At 54.7% G+C, this 26484-nt stretch overlaps 1 protein-coding gene across 1 annotated transcript in view; it reads left to right on the top strand.

Moving 5' to 3' along the window:
• The first annotated feature begins 9353 nt into the window (after nucleotides 1-9353).
• The window catches only part of PLCL1 (phospholipase C like 1 (inactive)), a 151054-nt gene continuing 133923 nt past the window's right edge, over nucleotides 9354-26484 (top strand). Inside the window, exon 1 of the mRNA XM_029069763.2 lies at nucleotides 9354-9451. Coding sequence (XP_028925596.1) covers nucleotides 9368-9451 — 84 coding nt within the window. The 5' untranslated portion in view covers nucleotides 9354-9367. The remainder of the gene's footprint in view (nucleotides 9452-26484) is intronic.

Genomic DNA, 26484 nt, shown 5'->3' with positions numbered 1-26484 from the left:
GACTTTTTCAAGGTCACCCAGTCGACAAGTGGCGGAGCCGGGATTAGAACCCATGAACTTGAGCGCTTGCTACGTGTGCAGAGCACTGGACTAGGCGCTTGGGCGAGGACGATTCAACAGAGTTGGTAGATATGTTCCCTGCCCTCAGAGAGCTAAAGAGGGGAAGACAGATATTAATATAAATGAAAGAAAGACGGATACGGATGCGAGTGCTGAGGGAGGGGGGAATAAGAGGGGCTCAGAGTAAGCGCTTACTAAGTATTTATTGAGCGCTTGTGTGCAGAGCACTGAACTAAGCGCTTGGGAGAGGACAACTGGGGAAGCCGCGTGGCTCAGCGGAAAGAGCCCGGGCTTCGGAGTCAGAGGTCGTGAGTTCGACTCCCGGATCTGCCGCTCGTCAGCTGTGTGACTGCGGGCGGGTCGCTTCACTTCTCTGGGCCTCAGTGACCTCATCTGGAAAATGGGGATTAACTGTGAGCCCCCCCCCCCCCCCCCGTGAGACAACCCGATGACCCTGCATCTCCCCCAGCGCTTAGAACAGTGCTCTGCACATAGTAAGCGCTTAACAAATACCAACTTTATTATTATTTGGTAGACACGTTCCCTGCCCCGTGAGATCACTTAAAGGCGAAAGGGCTTTGGAAAAATTAAAAAAAAAGGTAAAAACGGAGTGTTATAATAATTATAGCACTTAATCATATTTATCGAGTGATCACTATGTGCCGAGCACTGTGCTAAGAGCTTGGGAGAAGCAGTGTGCGAAATACTGGGGTAGGTGCCAAGTTGTCTGGCCCTTCAGGGTCCCTGTCAATCAAGCAATCAATCAATCAATCATACTTTCATTCATTCAGTAGTATTTATTGAGCGCTTACTATGTGCAGAGCACTGGACTAAGCGCTTGGAATGGACAATTCGGCAACGATTAGAACCCAGGACCTTCGGAGTGCTTACTGTGCGCAGAGCACTGTACTAAGCACTTGGGAGAGGACAACTCAACAGAGCTGGTCGAAACACTGGGAAGAAGTGCGGCTTCGAGGATAGAGCCCGGGACTCAGAAAGACCTGGGTTCTAATCCCGGCTCCACCGCCTGTCTGCTGCGTGACCTTGGGCCAGTCACTTCCCTTCTCTGGGCCTCAGTTTCCTCATCTGGAAAATGGGGAGAAAGACGGGGAGCCCCACGGGGGACAGGGACTGGGGTCCAACCTGATTAGTTTGTATCTTCTAAGGGAAGCAGCGTGGCGTAGTGGGTAGAGCCCGGGCCTGGGAGTCAGAAGGTCATGGGTTCTAATCCTGACTCTGCCACTTGTCTGCAGTGTGACTTGGGCAAGTCACTTCGCTTCTCTGGGCCTCAGTTCCCTCGTCTGTAAAATGGGGATGGAGACGGTGAGCCCCACGTGGGCCAAGGGACTGTATCCACCCCGATTTGCTTGGATCTCCCCCAGCGCTTAGAACAGTGCCTGGCCCATAGTAAGCGCTTAATAAATACCATTATTACTATTATTATCTATCTCAGCCCTGAGAATAGTGCCCGGCACATAGTAAGCGCTTAATCAATACTATCATTATTATTATTATTGCTATCTATCCCAGCGCTGAGAACAGTGCCCGGCACATAGTAAGCGCTTAATCAATACTATTATTATTATTATTATTATCTACCCCAGCGCTGAGAACAGTGCCCGGCACATAGTAAGCGCTTCATCAATACCGTTATTATGTACCCCAGCGCCGAGAACAGGGCCCGGCACGTAGTAAGCGCTTAATAAATACCATTATTATTATTATTATCATCATCTGTCCCAGCGCTGAGAACAGTGCCCGGCACATAGTAAGCGTTTAATAAATACCGTTATTATTATTATCTACCCCAGTGCCGAGAACAGTGCCCGGCACATAGTAAGCGCTTAATAGATGCCGTTATTATTATTATGTACCCCAGCACCGAGAACGTTGCCTGGCACATAGTAAGCGCTTAATAAATACCATAAAAACAAACAAAAATCCCATGCCCGCCATGAGCTGACACTCTGCGGCCCAACAGCCCCAGCCGTGTGCTCGCAGACTGACGTATCCCCATTTAACAGAGGAGGAAACCGAGGCCCAGAGAGAAGAAAAGACTTACCCAAGGTCTCCCGGCGGGCCAGGGACAGAGGTGGGATTAGAACTCGAATCTCCGCCCCGACTCCTGCCCCCCCAGGACCTGTGATCTTTCCCCTAGGCCGCACTGATGTCATCATCATCATCATCATCATCAAATGTGGAAAGACGCTGCTCAATTTCCACCCGACGATGTGATTATCCAAAGGTGTTAATTACTCTGTTGCTATTGTAAATGTTCCAGTGAGCCTGGGGCCCTCGGATTACACCCAGGAAGCTTGTAATTACATCAATTAATAGTCCCAAGAGCCGTTCCGGGGCCTTAAAATAGCCACACTCCTCCCAGAGAGCAGGATAAAAATAACTGTGGTGCTCCTCAAGCTCTTACTGTGTGCCAGGCACTGTACTAAGCGCCGGATGGAAACAAGCAAACCGGGTTGGACACAGTCCCTTGTCCCACGTGAGGCTCCCGGTCTTCATCCCCATTTTCCAGATGAGGGAACTGAGGCCCGGAGAAGCGAAGTGACTTGCCCGAGGTCACAGAGGAAGCAGCGTGGCTCAGTGGCAAGAGCCCGGGCTGGGGAGTCTAGAGGTCGTGGGTTCGAATCCCGGCTCCGCCCCTTGTCAGCTGGGTGACCGTGAGCGAGTCACTTCACTTCTCTGGGCCTCAGTCACCTCATCCGTCGAATGGGGATGAAGACCGTGAGCCTCCCGTGGGACGACCCGATGACCCCGTATCTCCCCCGGCGCTTAGAACGGTGCTCGGCACAGAGTAAGCGCTTAACAGATACCAACATTATTATAGGGACTGTATCCGCTCCGATTTCCTTGTATCTACCCTAGTGCTCAGAGCAGTGCCTGGCACATAGGAAGCGCTTAACAAATTCCATTATTATTATTGTTATTATTGTTATTATTCGGTGCCGTCTAGTCATGTCCGATTAATCGCGACTCCATGAACCTACTTTCTCCAGAACGTTCCGTCCTCGGCCGGGACCCGCAACCTTTCTAACGGTTCTTCCCTTATCCTCGTTCGGGTCGCTCTCCATGTGAGTTCGAATGCCGACTCCGCCACTTGTCAGCTGTGTGACTTTGGGCAAGTCGCTTCACTGCCCTGTGCCTCAGTCACCTCATCTGTAAAATGGGGATGAACTGTGCGCCTCACGTGGGACGACCCGATGACCCCGTATCTCCCCCGGCGCTTAGAACGGTGCTCGGCACATAGTAAGCGCTTAACAAATACCAACATGATTATTCTCTGGGCCTCAGTGACCTCATCTGTAAAATGGGGATGAACTGTGAGCCTCACATGGGACAACCCGATGACCCCGTATCTCCCCCGGCGCTTAGAACGGTGCTCGGCACATAGTAAGCGCTTAACAATTACCGACATTATTATTATTATTGTTATTGAGCCGCCGATCTGCCTCCGCCACGTTTTCCTTGGACGTTTCCTAGCAGCAGTGTCTTTTCCAGAGAATAACGATAATAATAATGTTGGTATTTGTTGAGCGCTTACTATGTGCCGAGCACTGTTCTAAGCACTGGGGGAGATACAGGGTCATCAGATTGTCCAGTTCTCCCCATGACGTGTCCAAAATAACGCTCATCTAAGTGGAGTCATTTGGCCTTCCAAAGACCACTTAGGCTTCATTTGCTCCCAAATCCATCTGTTTTTGTTTTTCGGGCAAACGCTTTCTTCGACACCACATTTCCAAAGAATCGATGTTTCTTCCATCCGGGTTTTTCCACCGTCCAGCTTTGGGATTCATTCATTCAATCGTATCTATTGAGCACTTCCTAGGTACGGGGCACTGTATTAAGCGGTTGGAATGGACAATTCGGCAACAGAGACAATCATTCATTCATTCAATCGTATCTATTGAGCACTCACTGTGTGCAGAGCGCTGGACTAAGCGCTTGGAATGGACAATTCGGCAACAGATAGAGACAATCATTCATTCATTCATTCAATCGTATTTATTGAGCGCTTACTGTGTGCAGAGCGCTGGACTAAGCGCTTGGAATGGACAGTTCGGCAACAGAGAGAGACCGTCCCCGCTCGACGACGGGCCCACAGTCGGGAACGCGATCCATGCGCTGTCACCATAGAATTGACCGTTTGTATTTTGGTGGCAATTATTACATCAGCGTGGCTCAGTGGAAAGAGCCCGGGCTTGGGAGTCAGAGGTCATGGGTTCGAATCCCGACCCTGCCCCTCGTCGGCTGGGTGACTGTGGGCAAGTCACTTCACTTCTCTGGGCCTCAGTTCCCTCATCTGGAAAATGGGGATGAAGACCGTGAGCCTGACGTGAGACAACCCGATGACCCCGTATCTCCCCCAGCGCTTAGAACGGTGCTCTGCACATAGTCAGCGCTTAACAAATACCGACATTGTTATTATTAGAGAAGCAGGGATGGCTCAATGGAAAGAGGCCTGGGCTTGGGAGTCAGAGGTCATGGGTTCGAATCCCGGCTCTGCCCCTTGTCAGCTGGGTGACCGTGGGCGAGTCGCTTCGCTTCTCTGGGCCTCAGTTCCCTCATCTGCCAAATGGGGATGAAGACTCTGATCCTCACGTGGGACCACCTGATTCCCCTGTGTCTCCCCCAGCGCTTAGAGCAGTGCTCGGCACCTAGTAAGTGCTGAACAAATACCAAGATTCTTATTGTTATTATTATGACCTTCCTGGCTTGTCATAGCAAGTCTTCCTAACATTCATCTTTGGCGCGTTTCTCGTCTATCAGCCCCTTTATTATGGATTATCGATCCCAGGAGAGAAAAACGGTCAACTATTATTCTTCTTATTTTTAATATTAAGGGCGAAAATGGAAAAAGCAAGGACGCCTCGGAGCTTGCAGTTCTGCCAGTGGTGGCTAGAGGAGGATGTTGGTTCTCCAACTGCAATCCCTCCTAGACCTCGTCTCCGGCCGACGTTCCGATGTAGATTTTCTATCGATCAAGCAGTAGTATTTATTGAGCGCTCGCTGTGTGCGGACCTCCGTCCTAAGCGCCAGGGAGAGGACGCTGTGACCGAGATAATAATAATGCTAACTGTGGTACTTGGTCGGTCACTACTCATTCATTCATTCAATAGTATTTATTGAGCGCTTACTATGTGCAGGGCACTGGACTGAGCGCTTGGAATGGACAATTCGGCAACAGGTAAGAGTCCGTCCCCGCCAAGCAACTCTTCTAAGCGGCTGGGTAATGATAATAATAATGAGAATAACAATAATAATAAAAACCCTGATTCTATGTATTTGCTACTGTTTTAACGAGACGTCCTTCCCCTCGACTCTATCTGTCGCCATCGTTCTCGTCCGTCCGTCTCCCCCGATTCGACCGTGCGCCCGTCAAAGGGCGGGGACCGTCTCTCTCTGTTACCAAGCGCTTAGTACGGTGCTCGGCACATAGCGAGCGCTCAATAAATACTATTGAAGGAATGAATGAATATGTGTTAAGCGCTCGCTATGTGCCGACCACCCTTCTAAGCGCCGGGGGAGACCCAGGGGAATCAGCTGGTCCCCCGTGGGGCTCCCAGTCTTCAGCCCCATTTGACAGATGAGGTCACTGAGGCCCAGAGAAGTGAAGTGACTGGCCCACGGCCCCCCAGCTGTCAAGTGGCCGAGCTGGGATTCGAACTCAGGACCTCGGACTGCCCAGCCCGGGCTCTTTCCCCTGAGCCACGCTGCTCCTCTCCCCAGCGCTGAGCACAGTGTGCGTGTCTTTGTGAGCGTCAGCGGGTGTCTCTGGGGGGGTGTGAGTGTGTGTCTGTGTCTCCCCTCGTTCACTCCTTCACCCCATCACTCACTCAATCGTCTTTCTGGAGCGTCTACTGTGTGCGGAGCGCTCGGCACCCGAGAGAGGCCGTGCCCGACCGCCGACGGGCTCAGCGTCTAGAAGCAGAAAAGCAGCGGGGCTCGGCGGCAAGAGCCCGGGCTGGGGAGTCCGAGGTCGTGGGTTCGGATTCCTCCGCCCCCCCCCCCCCCGCCCACCCGTCAGCTGGGTGACCCTGGGCGAGTCGCTTCCCTCCTCTGGGCCTCAGCGAGCCCATCTGGAAAATGGGGATGAAGCCCGGGAGCCCCTCGGGGGACCACCCGATGACCCTGCGTCGCCCCCGGCGCTCAGAACGATGCTCGGCACATGGGAAGCGCTCAACGGATACCGACGGGCGGATTATTATCGGAAGGGAGGGGAGAGGCGGACGACGAGAGCCAACCCAGCCAAAGTAGGCGGGCCTGGCCGGGAAGGAGGAGAAAGACTCATGTGGCCGCCCAGGCGGCGCCTCTGGACGTCGGCCTCTCACCTCACCGGCGGTCTCCGGCTGTCTGTCTGTCTGGGTCTGACTGGGTCTGACTGGGCGTGACTGGGTCTGACTGGGCGTGACTGGGTCTGACTGGGCCTGTCTGGGTCTGTCTGGGTCTGACTGGGTCTGACTGGGTCTGTCTGGGTCTGTCTGGGTCTGACTGGGCCCGACTGGGTCTGACTGGGCCCGACTGGGTCTGTCTGGGTCTGTCTGGGCCTGATTGGGTCTGTCTGGGCCTGACTGGGTCTGACTGGGCCTGACTGGGCCTGACTGGGCCTGTCTGGGCCTGACTGGGCCTGACTGGGCCTGACTGGGTCTGTCTGGGTCTGACTGGGTCTGTCTGGGTCTGACTGGGTCTGTCTGGGTCTGATCTGTGCCTGTCTGGGTCTGACTGTGCCTGTCTGGGTCTGACTGGGTCTGTCTGGGCCTGATTGGGTCTGTCTGGGCTTGCTTGGGTCTGACTGGGCCTGTCTAGGTCTGACTGGGTCTGACTGGGCCTGTCTGGGTCTGACTGGGTCTGACTGGGCCTGTCTGGGTCTGTCTGGTTCTGACTGGGCCTGTCTGGGTCTGACTGGATCTGTCTGGGTCTGTCTGGGTCTGACTGGGCCTGTCTGGGTCTGATTGGGTCTGTCTGGGTCTGACTGGGTCTGACTGTGCCTGTCTGGGTCTGACTGGGTCTGTCTGGGTCTGACTGGGTCTGACTGGGTCCGACTGTGTCCGTCTGGGTCCGTGTCTCTGTGTGTCTGTGCGGGTCTGGGTCTGTCTCTGTGGGTCTGTGCGTGTCTGTGTGCATGTCTGTGTCGTGTGTGTCTGTGTGTCTGTGTCCTATGTCTTGTGTGTGCGTGTGTGTGTCTGTGTGTGTGTCTGTGTCTCTCTGGGTCCGTGTCTCTGTGTGTCTGTGAGGGTCTGTGTCTGTCTCTGTGTCTGTATGGGTCTGTGTGTGTCTCTGTCGTGTGTGTCTGTGTCGTGTGTGTCTGTCTGTGTGTCTCTGTGTGTCTGTGTCTGTGTGTGCCTGTCTGTGTCTCTGTGTGTGTCTGTGTCTGTGTGTGTCTGTGTGGTGTGTGTCTCTGTGTGTCTGTGTGTGTGTGTCCTGTGTGTCTCTGTGGCTGTCTGTGTGTCTCTGTGTGTCTGTCTGTGTCGTGTGTGTGTGTTTGTCTCTGTGCCATGTGTTTCTGTGTCTCTCTGTGCGTCTGTGTGTGTCTGTGTCAGTCTGTGTGTCTGTGGGGTTGTGAATCTGGGTGTGTCTTTGTCTCTCTGTGCTTCTGTGTCTGTCTGGGTGTCTGTGAGTCTGTGTGTGTGCCTTTCTGTCTCTGTGTGTGGGTCTGTGTCTGTCTGTGTCGTGTGTGTCTCTGTGGGTCGGTCTGTTAATGTGTTTATGTGTGTGTGCGTGCGTGCGCGCGTAGGAAGAGGCCGTGTGTTAGAGAGTTTGCGGTGCGGCCCCTCAGGCCCCGCCCACCCCGCAGGCCCCGCCCGCTATGGCCCCGCCCCAACGCCCCGCCCCTCGGGCCCCGCCCACCCGGGCCACCAACCAATCAGGCGACGCTCCCACAAGCCACGCCCTAACGCCCCTCCCCTCAGGCCCCGCCCACCCGGGCCACCAACCAATCAGGCGACGCTCCCACAAGCCCCGCTCCAGCGCCCCGCCCACCCGGGCCACCGCCCAACCAGGCGACGCCCCCTCAAGCCACGCCCCAACGCCCCCGCCCACCACCGCCCAAGCAGACAACGCCCCACAAGCCCCGCCCCTAAATGCCCCGCCCACCGGGACCACCGCCCAATCAGACGACGCCCCTGAAGCCCCGCCCCAACGGCCCCGCCCCTCGGACCCCGCCCACCCGGGCCACCGCCCAACCAGGCGACGCCCCTCAAGCCACGCCCCAACGCCCCCGCCCACCGTTCACCACCCAATCAGACAACGCCCCACAAGCCCCGCCCCTAAATGCCCCGCCCACCTGGACCACCAACCAATCAGGCGACGTCCCTGAAGCCCCGCCCAAACGGCCCCGCCCTTCAGACCCCGCCCACCCGGGCCACCGCCCAACCAGGCGACGCCCCTCAAGCCACGCCCCAACGCCCCCGCCCACCGTTCACCGCCGCCCAAGCAGACAACGCCCCACAAGCCCCGCCCCTAAATGCCCCGCCCACCGGGACCACCGCCCAATCAGGCGACGCCCCTGAAGCCCCGCCCCAACGGCCCCGCCCCTCGGGCCCCGCCCACCCGGGCCACCGCCCAATCGGGCGACGCCCCCCGCAAGCCCCGCCCACTCGGGCCACCGCCCAATCGGGCGACGCCCCCGCAAGCCCCGCCCCCAACGGCCCCGCCCACCGGGAACCTCCGCCCAATCGGGCGACGCCCCCGGCTCCGCCCCCAACGGCCCCTCCCTCCCGCTCCCCCAAGCCCCGTCCCCGACCCCCCCCCCCCCCCCGGTCCCGCTTCGGCTTCCGATAGGCCCATCGGCCTGTCAATCTCCCCGGCCGCCCGCCCCCCGCAGCCCCCTGCAGCCCCCCGGGGCTCCTTTGTCTACCGGGCGGGGGGAGGGGGGAGGAGCCGGGGGGGGGGGTGGGAAAAGCTCCTCCTCCTCCTCCTCCCCCTCGCTCCTCCTCCTGCTCCCGGTCCTGCTCCTCCTCCCTGGTCCTGCTCCCGCTCCCGCTCCTGTTGCTCCTCCCGGTCCCGCTCCCGGTGCCGCTCCCGCTCCTCGTCCCGCTCGCCTTCCCGGGACCGGCCCGACTCTCGGGGAGCCAGGTGGCCAGCGGAGAAAGCGGGCGGCGGAGCGGAGAAAGCGGGCGGCGGGCCGGAGCCCCCGATGGAAGGAGTCGGGGTCCCCGCGGCGGCCGGAGCCCCGGGCCAGGCCCCCCCGGAGGAGGAGGAGGAGGAGGGGGAGGGGGAGGAGGGGGAGCCCCCGGAGGGCCCCCCGGAGGAGGAGGCGCCGGGCGGGGCGAGGCGGGGGTCCCGGCGCGCGGGGATGGCCCTCCCGGACCCCGCGGGGGCGGCGGCGGGCGAGCAGGAGGCGTCCAGCTCGCTCCCCAGGAGGAGCAGCATCATCAAGGTAGGGCCCGGGGTGGGCGCCCCCACCTTGCCCTTTCCGGCCCCCCCCCCCCCCCCCGATCGGTGCGATCGACGGGTCATCGGGTGAATCCCCATCGGGTGATGATAACCGTGCTGTGTATTAAGCGCCCACTGTCCGCCGGGCACCGTTCTGAGCGCCGGGGGCTGACGCCGGGTAGGGGGGGGGGGGGGGGTCCCACGTGGGGCTCGCCGTCTTCATCCCCAGTCGACAGGCGAGGTCACGGAGGCCCAGAGAGTGACGATGACGGTATCTGGGAAGCGCTTACTATGTGCCCGGCGCTGTTCCGAGCGCTGAGGTAGACGCGAGGTAAGCGGGGGGGGGGGTCGCACGTGGGGCTCGCGGTCCGCATCCCCATTTGACAGATGAAGTCCCGGAGGCACAGAGAATGACGATGGTACTGGGGAAGCGCTCACTAGGTGCCGAGCACCGTTCTAAGCGCCGGGGTAGACACGGGGGAATCAGCTTGTCCCACGTGGGGCTCGCGGTCTTCATCCCCCTTTTCCGGATGAGGTCCCCGAGGCCCGGAGAAGTGAAGGGCCTCGCCCACAGTCCCCCGGCTGACGAGTGGCGGAGCCGGGATTCGAACCCGTGACCTCTTTCCACTGAGCCCCGCTGGGGTAGCTGCAAACTCATCGGGTTGTCCCACCTGGGGCTCACGGTGTTCATCCCCGTTTTACAGACGAGGTCACTGAGGCACCGAAAAGTTAAGGGACTTGCCCAGGGTCACGAGGTGGCAGAGCCGGGATTAGAACCCGCGTCCCCCGACTCCCAAGCCCGGGCTCTTAAGCGCTTCGCTGGGCGCCAGACGGCGTACTGAGCGCCGGGGTGGGTACGGGGCCAGCGGGTGAGACGCCGTCCCCGACCCGCCTCGGGCTCACAGTCTTCATCCCCGTCGGACGGACGAGAGAGCCGAGACGCGGAGAAGTGAGGTGGCTCGGCCGAGGCTCCGCGCAGCGGACAGGTGGCGGGGTGGGGATTAGAACCCGTGACCTCCCGACTCCCAGACCCGGGCTCTGATCCAGCGGGCCAGGCTGCTGGGGAACGGGGATCCGATCCCCCCTTTACAGTTGAGGGAACCGGGGCCCCGGAAAGCGAAGTCATCGGCGGCCAGAGGCCGGGCTCGGGAGTCGGAGGTCGTGGGTTCTGATGCCGACTCCGCCGCTGGCCGGCTGGGTGACTTTGGGCCGGTCACTTCACTTCTCTGGGCCTCAGTTCCCTCATCTGGAAAATGGGGATTAAAAAAACCCGTGAGGCCCCCCACGGGGGACAACCCGATCACCTCGTATCGCCCCGGCGCTTAGAACGGTGCTTTGCACATAGTAAGCGCTTAACAGATACCACCATTATTACTTAAAGGCCCCCAGCCGGGATTAGAACCCAAGTCCTCCGACTCCCAAGCTCTTTCCACGAGGCCAAGCTGCTTTCCGTCTAACCTGGGAGAGTCTAGTACCCTTCAGTGAGTAGAATTAAGATTAAGGGATTAGGGGATTAAGACCGTGAGCCCCACGTGGGACAACCTGATTCCCCCCGTGTCTCCCCCGGCGCTTAGAACAGTGCTCGGCACATAGCGAGCGCTTGACGAATACCAACATTATTATTATTAGACACGATTCTTGTCCTTGGGGAGCTTACCGAGTGCAGAGCACTGTACTAACAAATACCGACGTCATTATCATTCCCAGTCCCTCCTGCTTCGTCTGGCCCTGCCGCTTAGGAGGGTAACTGTAGACCGACAGCTCCTCGTGGGCAGGCAAGGCGTCCGTCAAGTCCGCTCTTCTGTCCTCTCCCTCGCGAGCGCTCCGTAAGTCCCGTGGATGGATCATGAGTACCAATCCCAATCCAAATTTGGAATTTCCCCCACTCTCTTATTTGCGACTCTCCCGAACACGTAGCCCGATGCTCTGCACGCAGTCGGGGCTCAAGACCGTAGGCCCGTCGTGGGCAGGGATCGTCTCTTTATTGCTCTATTGTACTTTCCAAGCGCTTAGTCCAGCGCTCTGCACACGGTATAGCGCTCCGTACGTACGACCGGATGAATGGAGGGATGAATACCAGGGATTCGGAGGCTGCTCTTCCCGGCCGAATGGCCGTGCCCAGATGGGGTTGGCCGGACGAGTCTTTAAGAATCATAATCGTGGTATCCGCTAAGCGCTTACGATGTGCCGGACACTGTCCTAAGCGCTGGGGTGATTCCCAGCAAATCGGGTTGGACGGACTCTTGGAGGAGATGTGCCGCGAAGAAGGGGTTCCAGAGCAGAGGAGCTAGAAAGCAGCGTGGCTCAGTGGAAAGGGCCCGGGCTTCGGAGTCAGAGGTCACGGGTTCGACTCCCGGCTCTGCCGCTTGTCAGCTGGGTGACTGGGGGCGAGTCACTTCACTCCCCTGGGCCTCAGTTCCCTCCTCTGGAAAATGGGCATTAACCGTGAGCCTCACGTGGGACGACCCGATGACCCTGTATCTCCCCCGTGCTCGGCACAGAGTAAGCGCTTAACAGATACCGATATCATTATCATTGTTGTTATTAGAAAAGTGGTGGGCGGGGAATGTGTCTGTTGTTTGGTTCTATCGTACTCTTAATACCGTGAGCTCGTTGTGGGCAGGAATGTGTCTCTTGTTCCACTGTCCTCTTTCAAACGTTTAGCACGGTGCTTTGCCCACAGTAAGTGCTCGATACATACGATTCGAATGAATACAGTGCTCCCAAAGTGCTCAATAAATACGATTAGAAGGAATACAGTGCTCCAAAAGCGCTCAGTAGATACGTTCAAATGATAATGATGGTATTTCCTTAAGCGCTAACTATGTGCCAAGCACCGTTCTAAGCTTTGGGGGAGATACGAGATCATCGGGTTGTCCCACGCGGGGCTCACAGTCTTCATCCCCATTTTACAGATGAGGTAACAGAGGCCCAGAGAAGTGAAGTGACGTGCCCAAAGCCACACAGCAGACAAGTGGCGGAGCCGGGATTAATAACGTTGGTGTCTGTTAAGCGCTTACTCTGTGCAGAGCACCGTTCTAAGCGCCGGGGTAGACACGGGGGAATCGGGTCGTGCCACGTGGGGCTCCCGGTCTTCATCCCCATTTTCCAGATGAGGGAACCGAGGCACAGAGAAGTGAAGTGACGCGCCCACGGTCACCACAGCTGACGAGTGGCCGAGCTGGGATAGAACTCACGTCCTCAGACTCCCGACGAGTGAATGAATACAGCGCTCCTAAAGGCTTTCAGGACATGCCCCATTTCATTCTTTCTGTTAATTGCCCGTCTCCGGCTCTAGACTGTAAACTCGCCGGGGGCAGGGAACGTGGCTGTTTATCGTTCTGCGGTCGTCTCCCCAGCGCTTAGCCCAGCGCCCCGCACGCGGTCGGCGCCCAATAAATACGGCTGACTGACTGACAGGTGGGAGCTTAGAGGGGGTCCCTCGGGGCTGACTCAGTCACCAACCGACCCCGAGGAAATGACAGACGGTCCAGGAAGGGAGGACTTGGACGGGCCAGGAAATAATGGCCCGGAGGGACCCCGTCTCCCCCGCTCTTGCCTCGGCGGACTAACTCCGCGTTCTCGTTTCCTGTTCTCTCACTGGCTTACTGTGGGAGTGGGAAATGATGATGATTAATTACGGCACTTGTTAAAGAGCTCACTATGTAATAATGTTGGTATTTGTCAAGCGCTGACTCTGTGCAGAGCACCGTTCTCAGCGCTGGGGGAGACCCGGGGTCATCGGGTTGTCCCACGGGAGGCTCGCGGGCTTCGTCCCCATTTGACAGATGAGGGAACTGAGGCCCGGAGAAGTGAAGTGACTTAATAACAGCGTTGGTATCTGTTAAGCGCTTACTCTGTGCAGAGCACTGTTCTGAGCGCTGGGGTAGACACAGGGGAAGCAGGTTGTCCCACGTGGGGCTCACGGTCTCCATCCCCATTTTACAGAGGAGGTCACTGAGGGACAGAGAAGTGAAGCGACTTGCCCACAGTCACAGAGCCGACGAGTGGCCGAGCCGGGATTCGAACCCACGACCCCTGACTCCAAAGCCCGTGCTCTTTCCACGGAGCCACGCTGCTTCTACAGCGTGGGGGCTCCCAGTCTTCATCCCCGTTTTCCAGATGAGGGAACTGAGGCCCAGAGAAGTGAAGTGACTTGCCCGCAGTCACACAGCCGACGAGTGGCACGGCCGGGATTCGAACCCACGACCTCTGACTCCCGAGCCCGGGCTCCTTCCGCTGAGCCCCGCTGCTTCTCTTCTGTGTGCCAAGCACTGGTCTGAGCGGTGGGACAGCGAGGTTAACCGGTCGGACCCATTCCCTGTCCTTCTGAACCAGGTCCTTCTGAAATCAGTCTAACACTCATCATACTAATACTAATGATGATGATGATGGTGAGACCGTGAGCCCTCCGTGGGCCAACCCGATGACCCCGTATCTCCCCCAGCGCTTAGGACGGTGCTCGGCACATAGTGAGCGCTTAACGAATACCAACATTAATGAATGAATTATTTATTAAGCGCTCTCTGAGCAGTGGGATAGCTACAAGGCTATCAGGTTGGACACAGTCCTTGTCCCATATGGGGCTCACAGTCTAAGTAGGAGGTAGATGCAGCGTGGTTCAGTGGGTAGAGCCCGGGCTTGGGAGTCAGAGGTCGTGGGTTCGAATGCCGGCTCCGCCCCTTGTCTGCTGGGTGACTTTAGGCAAGCCACTTCACTTCTCTGGGCTTCAGCTCCCTCATCTGTAAAATGGGGCTGAAGCCTGTGAGCCCCACGTGGGACCACCTGATGACCATGTAGCTACCCCAGCGCTTAGAACGGTGCTCGGCACCTCGTAAGCGCCCAGTAGCTACCACCACTACTGCTGTTAACACGTCCCGAATCCCCATTTTGCAGATGAGGGAACCAGGAACGTGAAACGGACACAGCAGACAGGCGGCGGGGCCGGGATTAGAACCCAGACCCTCCGGCTCCCGGACCTGGCCGGGGGGGGGGGATCTCTCTACGAAGTCATGCCGCTTCTCTAATTTTGGGGGCGAGAGGTTTAATCTGAGGGCAAGAGAGGGGTTGTGGCCGACAGCTAACTGCAAGGTTGCTCTGAAGAATTTCTGCGGTGTGCAGTAGCTACTAATATCTTGTAATTTCAGTTGTTTTGTGGTTGGAAGATTATCTGGAAGGGAGTGTCCTTGTTAGGGTGTGAACTTGGATTAAAAGAAGACCAAACCACACTTGGGTTCTGCTTTGAACCGGAGGTCAAAATGTGTGCTGTTTTGAAACTAATAAACATGCAGTTGGAGAGGAAGCTTGCATATTTTAGATTATTAAAATGCCAACTGTGGTTACGTCTTCACGAAAGCAGATATTTTCAAGATAGGTTTCAGGGAGGACAAAAAAGTAGAAGTATTCAGTGGTGGGGCAGAAGAGGGGGGAAAAAAAAAAATCAAAGTCGGTAGAGTTAACGGATTCGTAGACGGGGTTTTCGATGGGTTGCTCTTCTCTCACTTTTTACGTTCTGAGCTTCGCGCGGCTAAGGAGGAATGAAATTCCCACCTGGTTTATGTGTCAAAATTAGAATCAAGATGCACAGTGGTGTGTGTTTTCCCTCGAGAAGGTTTTGTGGCACAATGACCAAACAGAGTGTTATCGACCGATAACATTTTTTGAGCTTTTATTAGGGGCAGAGCACGGTAGTCGACGGCTGGGAGAGTATCACAGAGTTAGTAGACACAATCCCTGCCTAGAAGGAATTTGCCATATACTGTTAGATGGTCGCCGCCTCCGATAATAATAATAATGGTATCTGTTAAGTGCTTAGTTTGTGTCCAAACACTGTTCTCGGCGCTGGAATTGATCCAAGCTAATCGGGTTGGACCCAGTCCAAGGAATTTACCCATCTACTACTAGCAGAAAGTGAAGAAGATTCGAAGGGCTTTGTATTAAAAGTTAAAGAACGGATCTAAAAGGTGGGCCGAAATTTGAATGTCAAGAAAACAAAGATCACGACAACTGGAAGTTTTAACACACTCGTCGCGGACGGAGAGACGATTGAAAATGTTGACGCTTTTTCTCTCCCGGGATCGATAATCAATACGAGAGGAACTAGTCGTCGAGAAATACGCCGAAGATTAGCGTGAGGAAGGCTTGCTACGAAGAGCCTGGAAAAAGTCACGAAACGTGCTGATGTAACAACTGCCACAAAAATACAAATCGTCAAGTCGATGGGGTTTCCGGTGACGACGTATGGATCCGAAAGCTGGACGGTGAAAAAAAAAGATAGAAAGAACATCGGTTCTTTGGAAACGTGGTGTTGGAGAAGGCTCTTGCCCGAGAAACAAACATTTGGATTTTAGAGCAAATGAAGCCAAAGTGGTCTTTGGAAGGCCGAATTCATTCATTCAGTAGTATTTATTGAGCGCTTACTGTGTGCAGAGCACTGTTCTAAGCGCTTGGAATGGACAATTCGGCAACAGATAGAGACCATCCCTGCCCATTGACGGGCTTACTTGGGTGAGCGTATTTTGGACCCATCATCCGGAGGACTGATTCTCTGGAAAAGACGCCGATGCTAGGAAAAGTCCAGGGAAAACGTGCAAGAGGCAGACCGGCGGCTAGATGGAGAGAGACCCTAACGAGGATGAGGGAAGAACCGTTAGAAAGGTTGCGGATCGTGGCCGAGGACGGGACGATCCGGAGAAAGTAGATCCGTGAATCGGAAACGACTTGGCGGCACTTAATGATAATAATGGTGGTATTTGTTAAGCTCCGACTATGTGCCAGGCACTGTACTAAGCGCTGAGGTGGATACAGAGAATCGAGTTGGACACATTCCTTTTCCATGTGGGGTCGCGGTCTCAATCCCCGTTTTACCGAGGAGGGAACTGAGGCCCAGTGAAGAGACTTGCCCAAGGTCACACAGCAGACGCGTGGCGGAGCCGGGATTAGAACCCATGACCCGTTCTCCCTTCTACTTAGACTGTGAGCCCCTCGTGGGACCTGATGGTCTCGAATCAACCCCGGCGCTCAGTGCAGTGCTTGGCACATAGCGTTCATTCAGTCGCATTTATTGAGCACTTACGGTGTGCAGAGCACTGTTCTGAGCACCCGGAAAGTACAATACAGTGAAAAAAGAGAGACAATCCCTGCCCACCACGGGCTCACAGTCTGGGGGGGCGGGGGGAGACGGACATCAATACAAGTCAACAGGCATCAATATAAATAAATAGAATTATAGATATATACATATTTACGTAAGTGCCATGGGAGGGGAGAAGAGCAAAGGGGGTGAGTCGGGGTGACGCGGAAGGGAGTGGGATCCGAGGAAAAGCGGGGCTTAGTCTGGGAAGGCCTCCTGGAGGAGGTGGGCCTCCAGTAGGGCTTTGAACTGGGGGAGAGTCACTGTCCGGCGGATGTGAGGAGGGAGGGCGTTCCGGGACGGAGGCGGGACGTGGGTCGGGGGCCGACGGCGGGACGGGCGAGAAGGAGGCCCGGGGAGGAGGCGAGCGGCGACAGAGGAGCGGAGCGTGCGCGCTGCCATGGAGAAAGAGAGGAGGGAGGGGAGGTCGGAGGGGGCCGGGGGACGGACGGCTTGGAAGCCGTCGGTGAGGAGTTTTTGCTCGATACGGAGGTTGATAAGACAACTTGGAGATTTTTGAGGAGCGGGGTGACGAGCCCAGAACGTTTCCGTGGAAAGATAATCCGGGCAGCAGAGTGAAGTATGGACTGAAGCGGGGAGAGACAGGAGGTTGGGAGATCACAGAGGAGGCTGATGCAGTCATCCGGTCGGGAGAGGATGAGGGATTATACTAACAGGGTAGCGTTTGGGATGGAGGGCCAAGGGCGGATCTTGGCGATGTGAAGGTGAGACCGGCAGGTTTCGGTGACGGACTGGTGTGCGTGGGGCGAACGAGAGAGCGGAGTCAAGGACGACGCCGAGGTCGCGGGCCGGTGAGACGGGAAGGACGGTGGTGCCGTCCACGGTGCCGGGAGAGTCGGGGGAGGACAGGGTTGGGCAGGGAAGATAAGGAGCTCCGTCTTGGACAGGTTGAGTTTGAGGGGGCGGGAGGACAGCCAGGTAGAGATGCCCTGAAGGCAGGAAGAGAGGCCAGCCGGAGAGAGGCCGAAAGAGAACAGGGGAGGAGATGGAGATTTACGATCGTTATTTATCGGCGCTTGAATTTCCAGGAACCCTCAGTTCTAGCTGGTGCTTTATATCGAAATAATATAATAGTTACGGTATTCGTTAAGAACTTATTAAGAGCTGGGGTGGATCCCAGCAAACGGGGTTGGACGCGGTCCCTGTCCCACGTGGGGCGCACAGTCGCAATCCCCATTTGACCGAGGCCCGGAGAAGTGAAGTGACTTGCCCAAGCTCCCACAGCAGACGAGCGGCGCAGCCGGGATTAGAACCCGTGACCTCCTGACTCCCAGGCCCGGGCTGTATCCCCTTCGCCGTGCCGCTCGCTACCGCCTGCCGCTCCTGATTTGCTTGTGGCCACCCCACCCCAGCACTCAGTACAGGGCCAGGAACATAGCGAGCGCTTAACGAATCCCACGGTGGTTATCGACGGCTTCCGGATTCGCCGTGGCGGGTTGGGGTTGGGTAGGCACGATTGCCCTCCTCCCAGAATAATGTGCATTTTGAGCAATTTACTACTTGGCCGCAGAATAGATTTCTAGTAAATATTAATAGGCTTAACTAGAGCAACGCGGCTCATCTGGGGCATTTCACATCTAGCGCTGGAGCGTTTGACATTTTTGGAATTAACGACGGGATAGCCTAGCCTAGGGAGCCATGAAAGGGTAAGGGGAAGTTCAACGATATTTACGTTCTTCCCAAGCTTTTCACATCGGTCATTAGAGGTTGCTCTGCTCTGTGGTTCTTGCCCTTTGTCCTGCCGGGAATGCTCTTCCCCTTTATTTGTTTATTCTTTATTGTGTTATTTGTGAAGCGCTTACTAGGTGCACTGTCCTAAGCGCTGGGGTGAATCCAAGCAAATCAGGTGGGGCGCAGTCCCTGTCCCACGTGGGGCTCACAGTCTCCCTCCCCATTTTCCAGATGAGAGAACTGAGGCCCAGAGAAGTGAAGTGACTTTCCCGAGGCCACACAGCGGACAAGTGGCGGAACGGGCATCGGAACCCACGACCTCCTGACTCCCAGGCCTGGGCTCTACCCACCGAGCCACGCTACCTCTTTAGGCCCGCCAGACCACAACTCTCCACGTCTTCAAAGTCGTTCTGAAATCTCACCTCCTCCAGGAGGCCTTCTCTGATTCATTTTCCTCTCAACTGCCAGCCCTGAAACTTTTGTACATAACCTCCTACTAAGGCATCCCATTCCAAGCGCTTAGTACAGTGCTCTGCACACAGTAAGCGCTCAATAAATGCTATGGAATGAATTCAAACCTTACATGTTCACTTTCCTCTTTCTACTTACGTGTAGATTATCCACCACCCGTTTCTCGTATTTATAAATCGATTGACACCCATTCTTATCACTTGGGTGTATATATATTCGGTGATTTGTTTCGACTAGTTGTAAATACGTTTCTGTTTCAAGTAATTCAGTAGTAGTAATTCTGTTTTAAGTAATTCATAATTCTGTAATTCATTCAGTCGTATTTATTGAGCACTTACTGTGTGCAGAGCACTGTTCTAAGCATCTGGGAAGTACAATACAGCAAATAACGAGAGCCAATCCCTGCCCACAGCGGGCTCACAGTCTAGACGGGGGGGGAGACAGACATCAATACAAGTCAACAGGCATCAATATAAATAAATAGAATTATAGATATGTACAGTAATTAAGTATTCAATAGTACTACTTCAGTAATTCTGTTTGTATCTGTTAAGTTCTTACTATGTGCCAGGCCCGGTAGTAAGCCCTGGGATGGATACAAACAAACCGGGTTGGACCCAGGCCCGCTCCCACGCGGGCTCACCGTCTCAACCCCAACTCTGCGGATAAGAGAACTGGGGCCCCCAAAGTGAAGCGACTTCATTCCGTCGTATTTATTGGCACTTACTATAATAATGTTGGTATCTGTTAAGCGCTTACTACGTGCAGAGCACTGTTCTAAGCGCTGGGGTAGACACAGGGGAATCAGGTTGACCCAGGTGGGGCTCACGGTCTTCATCCCCATTTTACAGATGAGGTCACTGAGGCACAGAGAAGTGAAGTGATTTGCTCACGGTCACACAGCTGACAAGTGGCGGAGCTGGGTTGCGAACCCATGACCTCTGACTCCAAAGCCCGTGCTCTTTCCACTGAGCCACGCGGCTCCTCTTATTCATTCAATAGTATTTATTGAGCGCTTACTATGTGCAGAGCACTGGACTGAGCGCTTGGAATGAACAAGTCGGCAACAGATAGAGACGGTCCCCGCCGTTTGACGGGCGCACGGTCTGATCGGGGGAGACGGACGGACGAGAACAATGCTCTTATGTGCAGAGCACTGTACTAAGCGCTTGGAACATACAGTTGGGCAACAGATAGAGACAGTCCCTGCCCAACAACGGGCTCACAGTCTAAACGGGGGAGCCAGACAACAAAACAGAACAAGTAGTCTGGCTTGCCCAAGGTCACACAGCAGACAAGCGGCAGAGGCGGGATTAGAACCCAAGTCCTTCTCACTCCCAGGCCTGTGAGTCTGACCAACCACGTTGTGCCGCTTCCTGAGTCCGAAGGTCACGGATTGACGTGCGCAGATGACGCGGAAGAAGAGAACGGGCTGGGAAAAAGAGGGATTTAATCGGACTTAATTTCTCCTCCTTTTCTTCGTCTTTCTCTTCTTCCTTGTTTTCCTTCTCCTTCTGTTCTTCATCAGTGGGGTTTATCACAGTGCACCATAAAGCACCTGAGTTCCCAAGACCTCAGGCTGCTGTAATAGAATCAAAATACACATTCCCTGCCCTCCAGAGAAGCAGCGTGGCTTAGCGGCGAGAGCACGGGATTGGGAGTCAGACGTCGTGGGTTCTAATTCCGCCTCCGCCACTCGTCTCTTGTGTGACCTTGGGCAAGTCACTTCACTTCTCCGGGCCTCAGTTCCCTCATCTGTCAAATGGGGCTGAAGACTGCGAGCCCCACGTGGGACAACCTGATGACCTTGTAACGACCCCAGGGCTTAGAATAGTGCTTGGCACATAGTAAGTGCTTTACAAATAACGTTATTATTAGTATTATTAGTGGCAGCGGCAGACAGTTGCAGAGAAGCAGCGTGGCTTAGTGGAAAGAACACGGGCTTGGGAGTCAGAGGACCTGGGTTCTAATCCCGGCTCCGCCCCTCGGCCGCTGTATGACCTCGGGCGAGTCACTTCACCTGTGGCTTAGTGGAAAGAGCAGGGGCTTGAGAGTCAGAGGTCGTGGGTTCTAATCCCGGCTCTGCTACTTGTCAACTGTGTGACTTTGGGCGAGTCACTTCACTTCTCTGTGCTTCAGTTACCTCGTCTGTAAAATGGGGATTAAGACTGAGCTTCGCAGGGGACGACCTGATGACCTTGTATCTCCCCCAGCGCTTAGAAAAGTGCTTGGCATATAGTAAGTGCTGAACAAATACCATCATTATTTATCATTTATTATTCCCTCATCTACGAAATGAGGATTCTATCCCTGATCTCCCTCCTACTTAGATTACGAGCCCCTTGTGGGATCTGATGATCTAGTGTCTACCCAGCGCTTAATACAGTGCTTGGCACGTAGTAAACGGTTAACATATACCGCAATTATTAGTATTATTTACACATCATGGCAGCAGACAGAAAGCTCAGGAAGAAGATCAATTAACCAGTGGCATCAAGAGAAGCAGCGTGGCCTAGTGGGTAGAGCGCGGGCCTGGGAATCAGAAGGACCTGGGTTCTAATTCCGGCTCTGCCACTTGTCCTCTGTGTGACCTTGGGCAAGTCACTTCATTTCTCTGAGCCTCAGTTATGTCGTCTGTCAAATGGGGATTGAGACTGTGAGCCCCACGGGGGCCAGGGACTGTGTCCAACCTGATTTGCTTGGATCTACCCCAGCGCTTAATACAGTGCCTGGTACATAGAGCTTAACAAATACCACAGTTATTATTATTATTATTATTATTAAGCATTTCCCTCGTTCAGAACACTTTACTGAGTGCTTGGGAGAGTAAAATATACCAATTATAAGAGACACTTTCCCTGCCCACAATGAGCTTTCAGTCTAGAGGGGGAGACAGGCATTAATAGAAATAAATTTTGGATCTATATATGGGGTTGAGGTAGGGGGAGGGATAATAATGTTGGTATTTCTTAAGCTCTTACTACGTACAGAGCACTGTTCTAAGCGCTGGGGTAGATGCAGGGTCATCAGGTTGTCCCACGGGAGTCTAAATCCCCATTTTACAGATGAGATCACTGAGGTACAGAGAAGTGAAGTGACTTGCCCACAGTCCGACAGCTGGCCCGCAGCAGAGCTGGGATTCGAACCCATGACCTCCGACTCCCAAGCCCGGCCTCTTTCCACTGAGCCACGCTGCTTCTCTGAGTAAAGGAGCCAATCGAGGTGACAGTATTCCCAAAGGACTGATTTACCGGAGTCTAAATGAAGGAATGCCAAACTTGAAAAAAATCGGGGTCCAGATTGGGCAGGTGTCCTGGAATATGTTGCTTCTCTGGCGTCCTTGGCTATCCGTTTCCCGCCGGCTGAAGCTGCTCCCCGCCAAAGATTATTCTAGCCAGGTGTCGGCGTCTCGCCCTTCAGCGTCCTTTAAAGGGAGCTGAGGAGCCGGTGGACGTTTCCGTCGCCGGGTGCAGGTTAAATAAAGCCGGGCTCCAGACCCATCCCTGTGAAATGCAGACCTTCATCCAAATCTCGGCGACACGGCCTCCTCGTTGGCCAGATTTTCGAGCGGGAGGGGGGCCGCGGTCATTAGCATCTGAACTCGGTTCCAGAGAAAACCATCTGTTCTTTCAACAAGGCCTGCGTGGGTACGTGTGTGCGTGTGTTTGCGTGCGCACAACCGATGTTTGGAATATTATTAAGTGGTTTTGTTTGGAACGCGCCCCACGCAGCCGCCAATGTGAAACCAGACATCCAGGAGCTCCTCGCCGATTCCAGCGGGGTCGTAGTCTCTGTCCCCAAAGCCCGGCGGGCTCAACGGGCCTTGAGGAAAAAGCAGGGGGGAGGCGGGCTCGGGGTCTTTCAGGGAAAAAGTCCAGGTCGGAGTGGGCGGTTTCCAGGCCTGGACATTCTTCGTGTCCTCTCGCAGCAAACTCTGGGTTTTAGCGTCGGGAGGGCAAACCCTTTTTGGCCTGAGAGCCGCATCCGGGTCGGGGCGGTTGGCTTCAGCTACAGACCGGCTCTTTCTGCACTCAGGCTCACCACGCTGAAGTTTGGTTGGGGTGGAAAAGGGTTGTGTTGGGGAGAGAGAGAGAGAATGTGTGACTGAAAATATGTGTGTCTCTGAAAGAGAGAGAATGTGTGTGAGAGAGGAGGTTCATTCATTCAGTCGTGTCGATTGAGCGCTTACGGTGTGCAGAGCACTGTACTAAGCGTTTGGGAAGTACAAGTCAGCCATAAAGAGAGACAGTCCCGGCCCACACCGGGTTTGCAGTCTAAAAGGGGGGAGACAGACATCAAAACAAATAAATGGGCATCGATATAAATAAATGGAATTATAGATATATACGCGTCAAAACAAGTCAACAGGCAAAAATATAAATAGAATTATAGATATGTACATGTAGAAACAGGTGCTGTGGGGCGGGGAGGGGGGTAGAGCAGAGGGAGGGAGTGGGGGGAGACGCGGAGGGGAGAAGGAGCAGAGGGAAAGGGAGGGCTGAGTTTGAGAAGGCCTCCTGGAGGAGGTGAGCTCTCAGTAGGACTTTGAAGAAGGGAAGAGGGTTAGTTTGGCAGAGGTGAGGAGGGAGGGCGTTCCGGGCCAGAGGCGGGACGTGGGCCGGGGGTCGACGGCGGGACGGGCGAGAGGGAGGCCCGGGGAGGAGGTGAGCGGCGGCAGAGGAGCGGAGGGTGCGCGTTGCGATGGAGAAGGGAAGAAGGGAGGTGAGGTAAGGGGGGGGGTGAAGTGATGGAGAGGCCACTGAAGCCAAGAGTGAGGAGTTTTTAAATGTGTGTGAGGGAAAGAGAATGTGTGTAAGAGAGAGAGAATGTGTGAGAAAGAGAATATGTGAGAGAGAGACCGGGTGTAAGATAATAATAATAATGTTGGTATTTGTTAAGTGCTTACTATGTGCAGAACACTGTTCTAAGCGCTGGGGGAGATACAGGGTCATCAGGTTGTCCCAGGTGAGGTTCACAGTCTTCATCCCCATTTTCCAGATGAGGGAACTGAGGTCCAGAGAAGTGATCGACTCGCCCACAGTCACACAGCTGCCAAGTGGCAGAGCCGGGATTCGAACCCATGACCTCTGACTCCCAAGCCCGGGCTCTTTCCAAAGAGCCACGCTGCTTCTCAGAGAGAGTGTGTGTGTGTGTGTGTGAATGTGTGTGGAGAGAGAACATATGTGAGAGAGAGAGACCGTGTGTTAGAGAGACAATGTGTGTGAGAGAATGTGTGTGGGAGAGACAGAGAGCTTGTTTGGGTGAGAGAGAGAAAGTGTCGAGAGAGATGCACAACCCCATTTTACAAATGACGAAACAGATATAGAGAGGTGAAGTGACTTGCTCAAGGTCTCACAGCAGGCAAGTGACAGAGCCAAGGTTAGAAATCGTGTCCTCTGACTCCCAGGCCCGGGCTCTTTCCACTAAATCGCCTTGCTTAAGCATGGACCATCCAACACCTTTAACGTTTCCCTTTAATCAATCAATGATATCTACAGTTAGTGATATAAATCCCTTTAATCAATCAGTGGTATCTATTGTTAATGATATAGATCCCTAATATTCCCTCTAGTAACCCACTATGGACCTCTCATCTATGAATGAAGCCTACCCCCTGCCCCCTTCCTTGGCAGAACCTGCTGATCCTCTGACCATAATAATAATAGCGATGGTATTTGTTAAGCGCTTACTGTGTGCCAACCACTGTTCTAAGCGCTGGGGTGGATGCAAGGTAATCAGGTTGTCCCAGGTGGGGCTCACAGTCTTAATCCCCATTTTACAGATGAGGTACCCGAGGCCCAGAGAAGTTAAGGGACTTGCCCAAAGTCACACAGCTGATGAGTGGCAGAGGCGGGATTAGAACCTGCGTCCTCTGACTCTCAAACCCGGGCTTTTTCCATTTAGCCACGCTGCTTTTCACGCTGCATTCACCTCCCCCCTATGATGATGATGGTGATGGTATTTGTTAAGCGCTTACTGCGTGCTAGGCACTGTACCGAGCGCTGGGGTGGATACATGCGAATTGAGCAGGGGAGGGGGAAAGAGGAGTTTCTTTTTGTGTGATCTGCATCTACCTGAAGACAGAGAGGGAGACTGAGAAGGACAGAGGGGACCTTATAGAAATGCGGGGTGTTTTCATAATAATCATAATAATAATAATAATAATAATTATGGTACTGGTTAGGCGCTTGTGTGTTCTAAGCTCCGGGGTCGATACAAGCAGATCGGTTGGACACAGTCCCTGTCCCACATGGGGCTCACACTCTTAATCCCATTTTCCAGATGAAGTCACTGAGGTCCACCCAGAACGACTCTAAGACACAGTTTCTTCCTTCAAGGAGCTCCCAGCCTAATAAGGAAGACAAATTGTGGAAACTACTGAAAAGAGTGTGAAAGTAGATCTGAATAATGAAGACAAATAAAAATAATGATAATAATTATGGTACTTGTTAAGGCTTGCTACGTTCCAAGCACTGTTCAAGTTGATCAGGTTGGACGCAATCCCCGTCCCATATGGGGCCCACACTCTTAAGTCCCATTTTACAGATGAGGTAACTGAGGCCCAGAGCAGAGCGTGGATGAGGTCACTGTGTCCAACCGTATTCACCCCAGTGCTTAGTACAGTACCTGGCACATTGTAAGCCCTTAAAAATACCGAAATAATAATAACGATGCTAATGATGATGGTGATTAAGCGCTTACTATTTGTCAAGCACTGTTCTAAGCGCTGAGGTTGATACAAGCTAATCAGGTTGGACACCGTCCCTTTCCCACCTGGGGCTCCCAGTCTTCATCCCCATTTGACAGATGAGGTGACTGAGGCCCAGAGAAGTGAAGTGACTTGCCTAAGGTCACTCAGCAGACAAGGGGCTGAGCCGGAATTAGAACCCAGTTCCTTCTGATTCCCGGGCCCGGACTGTAGCCACTAGGCCATGCTGAGAGTTGAGGCTAAGGCTAAGGTTTTGGGCTTGTGGACAAGGAGGATGTTGGACAAGGGAAAGTCTGGAGGAGGACGGGGATGTGGGAGGAAGATGAGGAGTTCTGTTTTGGACGTGTTAAGCTTGAGGTGATGGGAGGACATCCAGGTAGAGATATCCCGGAGGCGGGGGGAAATGTCAGGCTGTAGAGAAGGAGATTGGGGAATCATTTGCATAGAGTTGGGAGTTGAAGTCGTGGGAGGGAATGAATTCTCCGAGGGAGAGGGTGTAGATGGAGAACAGAAGGGGACCCAGAACTGAACCTTGAGGGGATCCCCCCCCCCCCCCCAGTTAGGGGGTGGGAGAGGGAGGAGGAGCCCAGGAAGGAGACCGAGACTGAGCGGCCAGAGAGGGAGAAGGAGAACCAGGAGAGGACGGTCGGCGAAGCCGAGGTTGGAAAATGTTTCCAGGAGAAGGGGGAAGGTAGCCGAGAGATCGAGGATGAGGATGGAGTGGAGGCCGTTGGATCGGGTAAGAAGGAGGTCTAGACCCGTATGCTCTAGTCCGTAAGCTCGTTGTGGGCGGGGAACGTGTCTGTCTGTCGTTCTGCTCCGCTTTCCCGAGCGCTTAGTACAGTGCTCAGTACACAGTAAGTGCTCACTAAATACAACTGACTGACTGACGGACGTTGTTGGTGACCTTAGAGGGTGGAGCGGGTGGAAGCCAGATCGGAAGGGGTCAAGCAGAGAATCGAAAGGGAGGAATTGGAGAAAGCGGCTGTAGACAACTCGCTCCAGGAATCTGGAGAGAAATGGCAGGAGGGAG

The sequence above is a fragment of the Ornithorhynchus anatinus genome, chromosome 7, assembly GCF_004115215.2.
Source record: "Ornithorhynchus anatinus isolate Pmale09 chromosome 7, mOrnAna1.pri.v4, whole genome shotgun sequence".
NCBI classification, from domain to species: Eukaryota; Metazoa; Chordata; class Mammalia; order Monotremata; family Ornithorhynchidae; genus Ornithorhynchus; species Ornithorhynchus anatinus.
This window is presented reverse-complemented; position numbering and strand designations above follow the sequence as displayed.